At 43.1% G+C, this 15739-nt stretch overlaps 1 protein-coding gene across 5 annotated transcripts in view; it reads right to left on the minus strand.

Moving 5' to 3' along the window:
* The window catches only part of SMAP1 (small ArfGAP 1), a 199925-nt gene extending 190587 nt beyond the window's left edge, over positions 1-9338 (minus strand). For 4 of the 5 annotated variants that reach the window (XM_058435297.1, XM_058435303.1, XM_032153843.2 and 1 more), the window contains exon 1: positions 4572-4922. In XM_058435297.1, the coding sequence (XP_058291280.1) occupies positions 4572-4689 (118 nt within the window). In that variant the 5' untranslated portion in view covers positions 4690-4922. Of the gene's footprint in view, positions 1-4571; positions 4923-9294 lie in introns of those variants that run through there. The other variant, XM_058435301.1, reaches the window with a different exon arrangement.
* Between the last annotated feature and the right edge of the window lie 6401 nt (positions 9339-15739).

Here is a 15739-nt window from a genome sequence, read left to right on the forward strand (position 1 = left end):
TCACACACCCTGCTGCCTGCCAGGGGCTCTGTGCTCATTCATTCACACATTCATTCATTCAAAAAATATTTGCTAAGTTACATTTGCCTACCACATGTCCTGAAAACTGAGGATACTACCCCAACCAAGATAAACAAGATCTCTTCTCTCTTACAGCTATAATCCAGCAGGGATATAGTATACCCCATAATTACCTAAATAATGTTTAATTACAATTGTGGTAAGTGCAATAAAAGATTGAGGGTGTTGTCTTTTATGTATAAACAGAAGCCTAACCTAATCTCAGAGGATCAAGGAGAATTATTTCCCTTGAAAAGACATTTAAGCAGGAATTGAAAGATGAGCAAAAGCTGAGCAGGCAAAAACTTGTTAGAAAGCTTCCCAGGCAGAAGAACAGTACGTGCAAAGGTCTTGAAACAGCATTCTAGGAACTGTAAAGACCACCAATGGGCAAAAGTCAAGGTGCAAGGGGAACAACAGCCCAAAATAAGTATAGAGGTAGTTATTTCTTAAAACCATTATTACAAGCACTGAGCACATCATTTTAGAATCATTTATTTGCAAAAACACAACCCACACTAAACAAACTCCTTTAGGTCTTACAAATTTTTTTAGCTCTCTTACCTAATACAATATCTAACAGTGTGTCTTCAAGTCAAGATCTGCGGAACGAAGAAACGACTGCTTGATCTGAGCAATGAGCTTACCCTCTCAGTATCAAGACAGGCTAAACAAAACAATCTCTACAGTTAAAAAACCTTACGTTTCTGACTACCCAAAATTGAATGGGCAAGAGACTCACTTTCATACCAATTTAAACATGCTCAAAATCAAACCTAGCAAAAGATAGAAACAGGCCAAATGTTCATCAATAGATGGATAAACTGTGGTCTATCCATACAATGGAATATTATTCAGCCATAAAAGGAGTGAGGTACTGACACATGCTACAAAATGAATAACTCTGAAAACATATGAAGTGAAAGTCAGAAACAAAAGTCCATATGTTGTATTATATGAAATATCCAGAACAGCCAAACCTACAGAGATAGAACATGCAATGGTGTCTGCCAGGGGCTGGGGAGAGGGGATAGTGGGAAGAAACTGCTCAGTGTGAATTTTATCTGTATGGTTTTTTTTTTCCCTGAGACGGAGTCTTGCTCTGTCACCCAGACTGGAGTACAGTGGTGCGATCTCGGCTCACTGCAACCTCCACCTCCCAGGTTCAAGCAATTCTCCTGCCTCAGCCTCCCACGTAGGGATTACCTCTGCCTGCCACCATGCCTGGCTAATGTTTTTTGTATTTTTAGTGCAGACAGGGTTTCACCATGTTGGCCAGGCTGGTCTTGAATGCACTTTTAAAATCTCAGAAATATACATTAACAAGCATGGGACATGTCAATGTGGTACCTGCCCAGCCCAGCGATGTTTTCTAGGAGCCCTACCCAGCCAAGTTCAGGCTACTCCTGATGTCCAGCACAAGATGCCCTATTCTGAGCATGTGAAAGAATAGAGAAGTGAAAAAAGAAAAAATCAAAGCTAGGATTACCTGTAGATAACGCTTTAAATACTGAAAACTAAACTTGAAGCTGGCAAGGCGTCCCCAGTCCTCACTGCTCCCTAAAGTGCCACCAACTAATAACCAACAAGAGCTGCTTTAAACTCCCACTGAGTCATGAATGCAGCTAGGAGAGAGGAGGAGTAGTTCCATCTGCCTGTTCTTAAATTCTCCAGTTGTTCAACAGATTTGGTAAGAGCAGGATCAAGAGCAGGAAACTGGCGCCTATGCCATCCTTTTCTCCTTCCTTGCTTCCTAAATACTGTCAATCCAGGAAACACAGCTGGTGATTCAGTAAGAAAATGTCAAAACCCAATTGATATACCCCTACCAACTATTATAAGGCAAGATAATACAGGCACCTCAAATCCTAAGCTTTAGTTTTGGTACATATTCTCAAAGATCAGTGGAAGAAGCTTCTTTGAAACAAAGAAAATTGAGTTAACTAGGAAATAACTTTGAAATACAGTACATGAAAAGTTTGATGCAATTTACTAGACAGTGAAGAAAACATCAATACATACACAGAATGAAACTTCTTAGTAACTGAGCTGTAGAGTAAGACCTTTAACATATCTTTTAAAAGTACTACATTTATTATGTCATCCTAGCATATAGATCCAAAATCATGTAACAAGCCAAGAATTCTACTAAAAAAGCCTCCATAATGTACTTCAACCTTACCACATACTCAAAAACTGTGAAAATATATTTACATCAATTGCTCTATCACGTCGAATTTTTCAATTATTACAACCATGAAATCAAGTCTAATTAAACCAATCAGTGGCCTTACCTGTGATTTTTTGCCTGAAAGATCAAGATAAAACAATGAAATAATTTACAAGATCATTTTAATATTCTTCTAGATTTAGTAGCAGCAAGAAAAAAATAATCCTTGTAAATTATACTGTGGAGTTCATGCCCTTCAAGCTGCACCCTTGTACTCTTGATACCACTCTCTTCTCTCCCACTTCCTTCACTTCTCAAAACAAGTAAACCAACAAAAGGCCAGACAAAACCAAAATACAAAAGACATTCGTTCAATATATATCTACTGATTTCCATGGCAATACAAACATTGAGCAAAACGAATACTTCCTATTCTTCAGGTCCAAAGAAGTAAAACTTTTGATCCTAATTTAAGAAGTACATGATTCTCTTCTCTCCACCCCAAAAGAGTAAATAAAAAAAAAAGTTAACATGGTTAATAACGGCTTTTAAAAATCTGTATTATTTTAGAAAGCATTAGTGAAAATCTGATTTAATAAAGTACTTTTTTGGAGACAGAAATTTGAACAAAAATTAAATTATTTTTAATAATGTCTGTAGATGAAGGAAGGTTAATTCTGAAACTGTTACTAGTCGATTTTTAATGAACAGATTTAATATTTACCAGCATCTCTACTTAACCATGTTATTACTCAAAATGACAAAATGTGTACTATTTAGCTTCAGCTTCTTTCTTCTTCTTGGCCTTTTAAAGGACCATTTTTCAGTGTTTTGCTAGTGCAGTCAATGAAGAGCAAGCAACTGAGCCTAAACACAGTGCAGAACTCCCAAATAACCACACACAATCAAGTTATTAGGAAAACAAATATTACAACAACCAGGCATGGACTTTGTAAAAACTCATCACCTGAAAAGGTTACATAGGATAAATATAATCTTGACTCAATCAAGTTACTATATTGAAAAGTGCTTCATAAAAATAATCTAGTTACAGTATTCCCACATGATTGTTCCAGTAATTCAGTACCTGCTACGACAGTGAAGTAACCTGCTGATGCTGTGTGGCTCAGTCTAGTCAAATATTATCAGCCTACTGAAATGTGACTCATTTATATAGTATTGAGAAAGAACAGTAAAGCTTCAGGAAAAGTCTAAGTCAAATAACACAGAAATCTTAAAGGACATTCCCCAAAGAGACTGTCTCCTGCTTTGGAGAATTACCCTATTTCTCACCCAATAACGAAATAAACCAATTAAAAATATACACGATCTTTTCTTAACTACACAAGACATTCCTTTAAAAAAAATTAGAAATATTTCCCTTGAGATTACTTACAAGACATTAAACATAAATCAGATCTCCAAACACAAAACATAGCAGCTAAAAATAGTATATCTATTTCAAAGGCTGAGGCAGAAGCCCTCCAACCGAACAAACTAAAATTAGGTCTTTTCCATCTCTAGATCTTTAAAATAAACCTTCAACATTTATGAGGTACACAAATCGGTGTCCACATATTCTCCCAAACTAGCTGGTCAGAGAAAACCTAATTACTAAAATCTTCAGAAATACAAACCCACTGGCCTCCAAGAGACTCATGTGACGAAATTCCTCTTCATTCTGGCTAATAACCAGACTAAAAAACAGTACTACTACTAATAAAGACCTTTTTCCAATTAATTTATTCCGTAAAACTCAAACCCACCGAAAAAGACCACCATACTCTTTTTCAGGAAGCAGAGATAAAAGCCTCGTACAAAAGCTGTCAGGTAGGCAGGCAGGTAGGGCTCCGTCTAGGAGACCAAGAATCCGAGCCCGGAGAGGGAGGACGTGGTCACACCGGAGGGTAGAGGAGGGAATCGAGACCTAAGGGCGGCCCCACCCACAGAGATAGCTATGAGCAGAGCTAGGAGGGCAACTCTCTAACCCTAAGCTCTGCCCAGACCCGTGCCCGGTTCCGCGCTCCCAGCCCCGCTCCTACCCCCAGCCCTGTGGAGGGTCCGAGCATCGCTACCCCGGCACCTGCTCAAACCCGTGTCGGGGAGGAGGGGAGGCTGGGGCCACTGACAGGGCCTGCGGGCCTGACCTCGCCGCCGCCTCTGGCGGACTTGAGGGTCGACAGGAGCCCTGCGCCCGGCTGCTCAGCCACCCGCCCTCCCGTCAGGGCAAGGGCCGGCTGGCGAAGCCGAGGCATCCGCTCGGGCCCCGAGCGCCGCAGCGGCGGGAAGGTCACCGGTCGCAAGAGGCCCCGACCAGGGGCAGCGACGACGTCCAAGCTACCTTTGGCCTCGCAGTCGGCGCAGTACTTGTTGTCCTCCTCCCTCAGAAGCTTGGACAGGATGAGCTGGTGCTGCTCGTTCAGCTTCTGAGCCTTCTCCCGACAGGAGCGCGTCGCCATCTCGGCAGCGGGGCGGGGAGCCCGGGACAGCTACGGCGGCGGCGGACGCTGGCTGGAGCCGGGCAGAGTGAACGCACCTGGCGCCGCCGGGACCGCGGGCGGACTCAGCCCAGGAAGCGGCGGCGGAGCGGCAGCTGGAACTGGAGGAGGGGCGGCGGCGGCGGTGGTGGTAGCGCCGACGTGTCCCGCCTCCTTGCCCGGCCTGCCGGCACGCACCACCCGAGCCGGCAAGGGGAGGGGGAGGGGGAGGGGGACTGGGACGCGCCGAGGCTTCCGGGTGGCGCGGAGGAAGGAACCCGGGCGCCGGGCGCGCTGCGCATGCGCCGAACGTGCGGCACCCAGGCTTCCGAGTCTTTCTGCAAAAAGGCCTTCTGCCCAAGGTGATTCCCGAAAGCTAGCTGGCACTGCCTCATGCGAGTTTTACCCCCTTTTGAGATGTGATGGTCCGCGAGGGCCTCGAGTAAAACCCAGTAATGGAAGACCGTTTACAAGAAGGCTACTTTGACTTGCCCATTTGCCTTTGCTCTTGCTGGCACAACATTGGAAATGCAGAAATAACTAGCGACTGGGTGGGTTCGTTTACTCATTCGAGGTTTATTCGCCTGCAGTTTAGAAGCTGGAGACACGGATGGAATAAAAGAGGAAAAACGGTCTCTTACATTTTTAAGGGCGAGAAATAATCTAGTAGTGACATGTATTAAGGGATAACATTTCATTGAGTGATTACTGTGTTCAACGAACTGTTAGCTCATTTAACCCTTTCCCCAACCTTATGATATTGTTATCCTCATTACACAGGGGAGGAAAGTGAGGCATAGAGGAGTTAAGTAACCTGACCAGATTACAGAACTACTAGTGGAGGAGCTGAGATTCAAATCCAAAGCAGTCTGGCTCCAGAGTCTGAAAGACCTGGCAGTTAAGCCCTTCCATAAGGGGGAAAGTGTGACCAGGAACCCAAATACTAGGCGGTGATACTTTAACAAGAAGCTGTGTAAATAGTGATCTTTAATGCAAGAGAAAGAGAACTAAAGAAAGAAAACACTTTACATGGGAACCCAGACCCTAATCCAGGCTCATGAAGTTTGAACTCTGGGTGACGCAGTTTCAATGATTTGGCATGTTGTATATTATGAGGAAGTTCTAATATGGGGCTTATGCAAGCCGAATAAACACAGTCCTTGCCTTCAGTGAAGCAGATGCTAAGAAAGGCAATGAGCAAGAGTCGGTCTTACACATTTTAGTAAGGCCAATTTCTAGCCGCTGGCCCTGCATAAAAGTGACCCTCATTGCTACCTAGCCCTGTTCTTGGCACAGGGGCTCAAAAATGTTTGTGGAATTAAATTGAATGGATATGGCAATGAAGATGCTCAGTAATTAAACAAATTAGAGCTTCTACTACATAGCTCTGACAAATAACTAGGGAGATATTGGTGAGTTCCAATGAACAGAAAAAAACATTATGTGGGAGGTAGAACTTATGAGCCTTGTCCTGAAGATATGCTTGATTTAGATGGGGACTGGGGAGGGAGATATTAAGAAAGAGCAGCATGCACAAAAGCATGAAGACCTGAAGTACCTTGGAAAACAGACTGGAACAAAAGGTACTACTTAGGACAGAGTGAGAGATAAGGCTGCATAAGTAAACTATGATGGGGTTATGGAAGACTTGGGGAGCCAGACAAAGTAGTCTGGCCTTGATGCAATTGACAGTAGAAAACCTGTAGATTTTGGCTGAGCACAGTGGCTCACGCCTGTAATCCCAGCACTTTGGGAGGCCGAGGCAGGTGGATCACCTGAGGTGGGGAGTTCGAGACCATCCTGACCAACATGGAGAAACCCCGTCTCTAGTGATAATACAAAATTAGCTGGGTGTAGCGGCGCATGCCTGTTTAATCCCAGCTACTCAGGAGACTGAGGCAGGAGAATCGCTTGAACCCGGGAGGCAGAGGTTGCAGTGAGCAGAGATCAGGCCACTGCACTCCAGCCTGGGCAACAAGAGCAAAACTCCTTCCCCACCCACTCCCCCCAAAAAAAGAAAAAGAAAACCTGTAGATTCTTCAAGTAGGATAATAGCATAATAAAAAGGATCTTTTGGGAAAGTTAGTCCTGCAGTACCCAGTAAACAAACACCATTTTTTGAGTACCTCTCCTCCCTACAAAAATTCTGTTCAGCACTGTAAGGACTCAGAAAAACAGAATACAGGTTTACCACCAAAAAACAACCTTCAGGATGGATTGAAGGGTCACAGCGATGTCCAGTACAAATACTTGCATGCCACACGTATAAATTTAAATAATACTGTAGCCACATTTAAAAACAGAAAAAGAAACATAAAATACATTTTACTAATACATTTTATTTAACTCAATGTATCCAAAATATTAAGATGTAATATAAAAAATGGCATATTTTCCATTCTTGTTTTCATATTGTCTTCAAAATGCTGTATAACACAGCTCATTTCATTTTGGAGTAGCTGAATTTATTTTTTAATAAAGAAATTATCAAAAAATTGAGGCTAGGAGTTCGAGACCCTGCTGGTTCATGGGGTCTCACTATGTGGGCCAGCATGGTCTTGAACTCCTAGCCTCAAGCTATCCTCACACCTTGGCCTCCCAAAGTGCTGGGATTACAGGCGTGAGGCACTGCGCCCAGCCTGGAGTAGCTGAATTTCAAATGTTCAGCAGCCACATGTGACTAGTGGATACATTATTGAATAGTGTGGTTCTAGATGGTCAGCTTAGAGGCTATTAAAATCTAAATTTGAGTTGATTGTATTTTAAGACTATAGTAGGAAGAAAGACTGGTCCCCAAAACATCTTGGGAAGAAAACAACATTGCATTTATTCACCAGTATTTATTAAACAACTTCTATCTAGTACACTAATAATCAGAAGCTTACAGTCTACTATGAGCTACAAATATGTAAATAGGAAGGACTACACTGTAAAGTCTATAGCGATTATAAAGTGTTCTGAGAGCAAAAGTAACAGAACATCCAGTAGCCTGGGAAAATCTGGGAAAGTTTCACGGAGGAGGTGATGCTTAAACTTGGCTTTTAACAGATGGGAGAATTTTTCAAGTGAATGGGGGTGGAGTGGAGAGAAAGGAATTGCTTTAAAAAACACGTATGGACTTCTGAAAGTTCAGGGTTATATGCTAGAAGTAGTGAGGATATGAGGCCCAAGAAACCTAGAATGTGTTTGGAGAACATGAAGGTAGGAAAGGAAACAAGATGGAGAGGTAGATTGCCACCAGAGGGTTAAGAGCTTTGTAGCCAAGCAACAGAGTTTGAACCTCATGGGTTTATAGAACCAATAGAAGCTTTTACACGGAAAAATGACTTGATAAGCTTTCTTCTCAGTAACTCTCCATACAGTGGCAGTATGGAGAACATGGTGGGGAAAAACTTATCAAGGGAACAGATTACGGGGCTGTCTCAATAACAGTCCAAAGAAGATATGATGAAGGCCTATTTTAAGCAAGTAGCATAGGGTTTGGGAGAGACAGAATCAAATGATGTTTTAAAATTAGAAGCAGCAAGATTTGGCAGCTGACTGTATGTGGAGGGCAAGAGAAAGAAGGTGAGAATAACATCAAGCTTTCTAAGTTGGGAGAAAGGTAAATGGTGATGCCATTAACCCAGATCAAGAATAGAAGGGGTAGGCCTCTGGGTCCAGCAGTCACAGGGCTGAGCCAGCAGCACTAATCCTCCCAGTTCTCCATGTGCTGAGCTTCCTGCTGTGCAACCATGACACAACAGGCCATCTCCTTTGCCAAGGACCATCTGGCTGGTGGCATTGCTGCTGCCATCGCCAAGATAGTTGTGGCCCTGATTGAGCAGGTGAAGCTGCTGTAGCAGACGCAAGGCACTAGGAAGCAGGTGACAGCTGACAGCAGTGCACAGGAATTGTGGACTACTTCCTTAAGCAAGCCCTCAACGTCGCATTCAAGGATAAGCAGACGCAGCTATTCCTGGGAGTATGGATGAACACACACAGTTCTAGAGCTGTTTTGCCCGCAATCTGGCCTCCAACAAGGCGGCCAGAGCCACCTGTCTCTGCTTTGTGTACTTGCTGGATTTTGCCAGAACCCATCTGGTGGTCAATGTTGAGAAATCGTATACAGATCTGGGATTTAGGTTCAAAGACCTAGGAGACTGTCTGGTGAAGATAAGTAAGTCTGATGGGATCTGGGGCCTGTACCAGGGCTTCAGCATCTCTGTGCAGGGCATCATCCTTTTCTGGGCAGCCTGAAGGCCTAAGGCATGCTCCCTGACTCCAAGACCACCACATCATGGTGAGCCAGATGATTGCCCAGACTGTGGTGGTGTGGCCAACATGACCTTCTACCCATTTGGCCCTGTGCAGACCCAAAGGAGCCAACATACTGCACATGGGAACCCTCAATTGCTGGAGGAAGATTTTTAAGGAGGAAAAGGGAAAGCCTTCTTCAAGAGTGCATGGTCTAATGTTCTCAGAGATATGGGAGAAGCTTTTAAGCCTGTCCTGTATGTGGAATTGAAGAAGAGTAAGTGTGTTTCCTCACTAGAAATGAAAACCAAGAGAATCATGTCGCATACTTAACTGTTATGGACCACTGACATTTGAGAAATTTCATTTTCTTGGTCCTGGCCATAGTACATCTGTAGAGGGCTAGAGAAGGCTTTAGAAAAGGAGTTCACCGTGATCATATTCAACCATTGGCACCCTGAATCCATGCATTGATTACTGGCGATAATTATGACATCACCATGGGTCCACAAACAAGGCAGCTCCTTCAAACAGACCTGTAGTCCAGGCACTTGTAGAACCCAAATTGTGTTTAAATATTTATTTATTTTGTATTTATTTTATTTTTTATTTTTTTGAGATGGAGTTTCATTCTCGTTGCCCAGGCTGGAGTGCAATGGCACAATCTTGGCTTACTGCAACCTCTGCCTCCCAGGTTCAAGCAATTCTCCTGCTTCAGCCTCCCTAGTAGCTGGGATTGCAGGCACCTGCCACCACACCCAGCTAATTTTTTGTATTTTTAGTAGAGATGGGGTTTCACTATGTTGGCCAGGTTGGTCTCGAACTCCTGACCTCAGGTGATCCACCCGCCTCGGCTTCCCAAAGCACTGGGATTACAGATGTGAGCCACCATGCCCAGCAAATATTTATTTTTTAAAAAGTCATGTCTCCCATTTGTATTTGAGCACTATCTCCTCTTTTGCATAGCCAAATATTTGCAATCATGTCGTATGTTGGGCATTTTTCTGCAAAACAGTAAAAAGAGGACACTGAAAAAACAAGAAAGAATAAAAGAGATAGTCCAGATTTGGGGTCGGGGAGAAGCAGCATTTGCTTGGGGACATGTTAAGTTTAAGATGTGCCTAGGACATCCAGCTTCATGTGTCTAATGAGACATTGTATATTGAATTCTAGAACTCTGGAGAGGAGTTACTGCTGGTAAAAGTCATTTGGGAATTATTTGCATTTAAAGGGTCATAGAAGCTGTAAGGATGGATGACATTCCCCCAGAGAAAGCACGTAGACAAAGGAGAGAAGAGACCTAAAGACAAAATTCTGGGGATTGCCTACTAAATGAGGAGTGGACAGAGAAAGGTGAACCATTGAAAACAGCAGAGAACCAGAAGCCAGGGAAGGAAAGGTTTTGAAGAAGAAAGGGTGAACACCAACCATTGCCAACTGTTCCAGAAAAGTCAAGTATTTCCATTTTAGACAGTACATACAGCATGTGGTCATGGGTCTGCACAGTTCATTGTTTTCTTTCATAGCCCAAGAACAAGAGAAGATAAATCATCTCATGAGGCTTCCAAAGCCTCTGATTGTCTGGAGGGTTCCATGAAATATTGAGGGAGGGATGGGGAGGGTTAGAAGGGAAAAAAGAAAAAAGGTACAAGGATAGGAAGCAGTGCTAGAGTTAACTATTGAGTGTAAAGTAAGGAAAGCGTCCAAAGTGTGTGTGAGAAGTGAAGTAGGAGCAACCAATGATTATAGGTTTCTTTGAGGCCTGAGGTGATGGAGTGTGGTTAGGAAAAGGATGCTGACAGCTAAATGAAGAGAAGTGCCTAGTGACACCTCTCAGAGGGGTGTAGTAACTTGTCCTGATTAAGTCCTGGAAGTCAAGGTGTCTATGGATGCTTGCTGGATGGGGAGTGAAGTTGAAGGGTCTGTTTTTGCAGATTTTTAGGGAGATGAGGTCACTTTTGACTCTCATTATTTGTTTCTGGTCAGAGGAAAAAAATGAGAAACAGGTTTAGGGAGTTTGACTACAATGGAACCAGGATTCAACAGAGGATATAAGTAAAGAGGGAAAGTGATGGAGTAGGAAAATGAAGGAAAAAATTTAGGTCAGGTGAAATGGACAAGAATGAGCCAAATATGCAGGTGTAGGTGGAACATCTGATAAGAGCAGTAGGTATAGACAACTGGGAGGATGAGCATAATAGTAATAAGAACCAGTGTTTTTTAATCTCCCACTGTGGAATAATGAAATCAATCTTATTATACTATTTTTCACATCAGGAAACATCAGCCAGGATGCGGTATTTCATGTTGAGATAACAAATAACTTCAAAATCATAATGGCTTCAGACAATAGAAGTTTCTTCTTGGTCATGCTACATGAGCATTGGGCTCGTAGGGATTCTACCCTATGTTGTCATCACTCTGGTACCAGGCTGATAATGTCTCTATTACTTTTCAGGGAAAAGGCAGGAAGATGACTCTTAAAGGTCTCTCCCCAGGAATAATACATATCCACTTCCAATTTTAAGCCATTGGCCAAAGCAAATGCATGAACCCTTCTAATATCAAGGGAACCAGAAGTACAATCCTACCATTTACCTAGAAGGAGAAACCGAAATATCACTGAACAGCACAGAAACTGTGGCCCAGAGATGTTAAGTACTTGGTTGAAAGTTATTGATATCTTGGTTGAAAGCCTAGATATTAAATAGCAAAACTGGCTTTTGAGGTTATGTCTTGTTGGCACTGAGGCCCTGGTTTTTTATAAGCTATGCTATCCCTTGAGATGGAAAACAGAGTAGAACAAGTTAGACCCATCAATAACAAGAGTTAAAGAGAGACCAAGTGTATTGAGTCAAGAGGAACACAAAGGTATTGAGGAAAGAGGAACATTTATTATGGATATAGGTAAACAAACATCATATACGCACCCACAAAAAGAGGAAACCCAGGAAAGACCCTAGATTTTTGTTTGTTTTGCCTTTAAAAGTTACATCAGGGGGCCAGGCGCAGTGGCTCACACCTGTAATCCCAGCACTTTGGGAGGCCGAGGCGGGTGGATTATGAGGTCAAGAGATCGAGACCATCCTGGCCAACATGGTGAATCCCCATCTCTACTAAAAATACAAAAATTATCCAGGCGTGGTGGTGCATGCCTGTAGTCCCAGCTACTCGGGAGGCTGAGGGTGGAGAATGGCGTGAACCCAGGAGGTGGAGATTGCAGTGAGCCGAGATCACACCACTGCACTCCAGCCTGGCAACAGAGTGAGACTCCGTCTCAAAAAAAAAAAAAGTTAACATCAGGGAACCTTAGTGTGTTTGTGCTCCCTAAAAACTTAGCCCAACTGGTGCACTCTTTTAATTTATGCTCAGATACCAAGGAACTCTCCTCAGTGTGGGGAGAGTGAGGTCTCTGTTGAAAATTTGTGACTTCCACACAATTCTTCCCCACCTTCCTTCGGAAGTAAGTTATTTCCAAATGTACATTATTAAGCAAGTACCTATTGTATAAGAATACACAACCTCCCACTGCCAGAAAAATATAATTTCCAAAATCCCAATTTCTCAGCTTTTTACCCTCCAGTACAGAGACACTGAAATTTTTTGAGTGGTCATATGGGCAACCAGTATCCCCAGTCACACAAAAAAAGCTCAATACAAGGAGTCAGAAGAATGTATTCAACCCCTGCAGTCCTGCAAGGGAGACAGGAAAACCAACTTACACATGTATTTGAAGGCAGATGCCTGATGGAACCATTAGAGGGGTATCTAGGCCTCAAGTTTGGCTGTGGGAACTCTAACCATTCTTTGAAGCATTTTGTTGAAGCAGAATTAAACAACTCAGAAAATTTTCCTGAACCTGCCCTTCTTATTATCCTCCATATAGTCCTGACCCCATCAGTCTTTTTTTTTTTTTTTTTTTTTTTGAGACAGAGTCTCACTCTTGTTGCCCAGGATGGAGTGCAATGACATGATCTTGGCTCACTGCAATCTCTGCCTCCTGGGTTCAAGCAATTGTCCTGCCTCAGCCTTTGAGTAGTTGGGATTACAGGTGCGCGTCACCATGCCCGGATAATTTCTATATTTTTTAGTAGAGACGGGGTTTCACCAAGTTGGCCGTGCTGGTCTCAAACTCCTGACCTCAGATGATCCGCCCACCTCGGCCTCCCAAAGTGCTGGGAACATAGGCGTGAGCCATCATGCCTGGCCCCCACCAGTCTTTTGACAGGAAGGTTGACGGCTCTCCCCGTTCATCTAGTCATCCATTCAACAATATATTTTTGGCCGGGTGTGGTGGTTCACACCTGTAATCCCAGCACTTTGGGAGGCCAAGGCAGGTGGATCACAAGGTCAGGAGATTGAGACCATCCTAACATGGTGAAACCCTGTCTCTACTAAAAAAATATTTAAAAAATTAGCCAGGCATGGTGGCGGCTGCCTATAGTCCCAGCTACTCAGGAGGCTGAGGCAGGAAAATGGTGTGAACCCGGGAGGTGGAGCTTGCAGTGAGCCGAGATCACGCCACTGCACTCCAGCCTAGGCGACAGAGTGAGACTCTGTCTCAAAAAACAACAACTACAATATATTTTTTAGTTATTTCTATGTTTCAAGCACTGTGATAGGTACTAGGGATAAAACTTAGTAAATAAAAGAGTTGTAGCCTGATCCCTCACTCCTCAAGTAGTTTATTGTCCATATTTTATAGTGAGGATCAGCTTCCCTCACTGTCACCTTAGAGATCTCCAGAGCCTATACCACTAATGCACATGGCGGCAAGCCCTTAAAAAACGTTTGCTGAATGAATGAGCAAATGAAGTTCAATATAGGTGCTTGCATGTGAAAACATTTAACTTTGATAAGCAGATTGAAGAAACATAACTTTTTAAGCATTTTTTTTCTAAATTAGAGATAAGGTCTTGCTCTGTCACCCAGGATGGAGTACAGTAGTACCATCGTAACTCACTGCAGCTTCTAACTCCTGGACTTAAGGAATCCTCCTCCCTCAGCCTCCTGAGTAGCTAGGCTATAGGCACATACCACCACACTCAACTAATTAAAAAAAAAAAAAAAATTTGTAGAGGTGGGGTCTCAATATGTTGCCCAGGCTTGTCTCAAACTCTTGGCTTCAAGGGATCCTCCTGCCTTGACTTCCTAAAGTGCTGGGATTACAGATGTAAGCCACTGAGACTGAAGTGACGTTTTTTAAAAAAAGGAACCCTAATGCACAAAAATCCTGTTTATGTCACTCCCAATTCACTTCCAGTCTTGGTCAAGTTATATTTTATTTCATGTTTCTGCCTTTTCCCCACTTAAGATTAGATTTCACAGAGTTTCTGCATCTCAGTTTTGAAAGATAAATTCTAAGTAATCAGAAATACACGGTCAACTTCAAGATCTAAAACTAACAACAAAACTGATCTGGGATGAAAGTTAATCAGGTAGACTCGGCTTTCACAAATCTAAACTTGGCAGTAATTTAACTTAAGCCTGGTTATTTGAAGGGAAGATAAGTGAATAAGCAATTTCAGCCTACTTAAGACAAAAGACATGAACACAAGATGGAAGATATATGTTCTGCCTTTTTAAGGGTATAATAAGCACCTATTGTTTTTGTCTGCCCAGAGTCCCTCCTCCCTTCTTCTAGCAGCACTGCCCCAATTTTACTTTGGGGAACTATTCCCCTTCCCTACTGAATACAGTTTCGAAGGCATGACTGTCAACCAAGGTGTCTGTACTAGGCATGTGACCAAATTAGGCCATACAGTGATTAAATTAGGCCATTCAGGTACTTTCCTCTTGCAAGTCGAGCTTGAGGGGATTAACCCAAAGACAGAAACAGCTGGAGATCATTCATCCCTGTAGACGTCAGTTCATCTATTTCATCCTGCTCTCTTGATCTTCACAGCTACTCTATCTCCTGTTTCTTCTGAAGACTTAGCTTTTTAGCTTTCCTTCAGATTCTTTGACTACCACCCATAAGTCTTCCAATGCATTCCTCTTTTGCTTGTTAAATTTTAAAAGTCATAGAACAGATTTATGTAGAGCACCAACATTATTGATAGTGAGCCATGCACCATTTGATGAAAGTAAAGAGGAATGTGCTATGGTCTGAATGCTTGTGTCCCCCCAGATTTTCATGTTGGAACATAACCCCCAATCTGATAGATGTGGAGCCTTTGAAGGTGATTAAGTCATCTGGACAGAGTCCTAATTAATGGTATTAGTGCCCTTCTAAAAGAGGCCCAAGGCCTGGCGCAGTGACTCACTCCTGTAATCCCAGCACTTTGGGAGGCTCGGGTGGGTGGATCACCTGAGGTCAGGAGTTCAAGACCAGCCTGGCCAAAATGGTGAAACCCTGTCTCTACTAAAAATATGAAAATTAGCTGAGCATGGTGGTGAGCGCCGGTAATCCCAGCTACTTGGGAGGCTGAGGCAGGAGAATCGCTTGAACCCAGGAAGTGGAGGTTGCAGTGAGCTGAGATCACACCATTGCACTCCAGCTTTGGCAACAAGAGCGAGACTCCATCTCAAAAAAATAATAATAAATATAAAAATAAAAGAGGCCCAAGGGAGCTTGTTGGCCCCTTCCACCAACTGAGGATGCAACAAGAAGGCCTCATCTATGAACCAGGGAATAGATCCTCACTAGATACCAAATCTGCAAGTGCTTTGATCTTGGTCTTCCCAGCCTCTAGAACTGTGAGCAATAAATTTTTGCTCTTTGTATGCCACCGAGTCTAAGGTAGTTTGTTATAGATGCTCAAATGGACTAAGACAGCATGCTCTTAAAAAAGTT

The sequence above is a fragment of the Hylobates moloch genome, unplaced genomic scaffold (genome assembly GCF_009828535.3).
Source record: "Hylobates moloch isolate HMO894 unplaced genomic scaffold, HMol_V3 SCAFFOLD_2, whole genome shotgun sequence".
Classification (NCBI taxonomy): Eukaryota; Metazoa; Chordata; class Mammalia; order Primates; family Hylobatidae; genus Hylobates; species Hylobates moloch.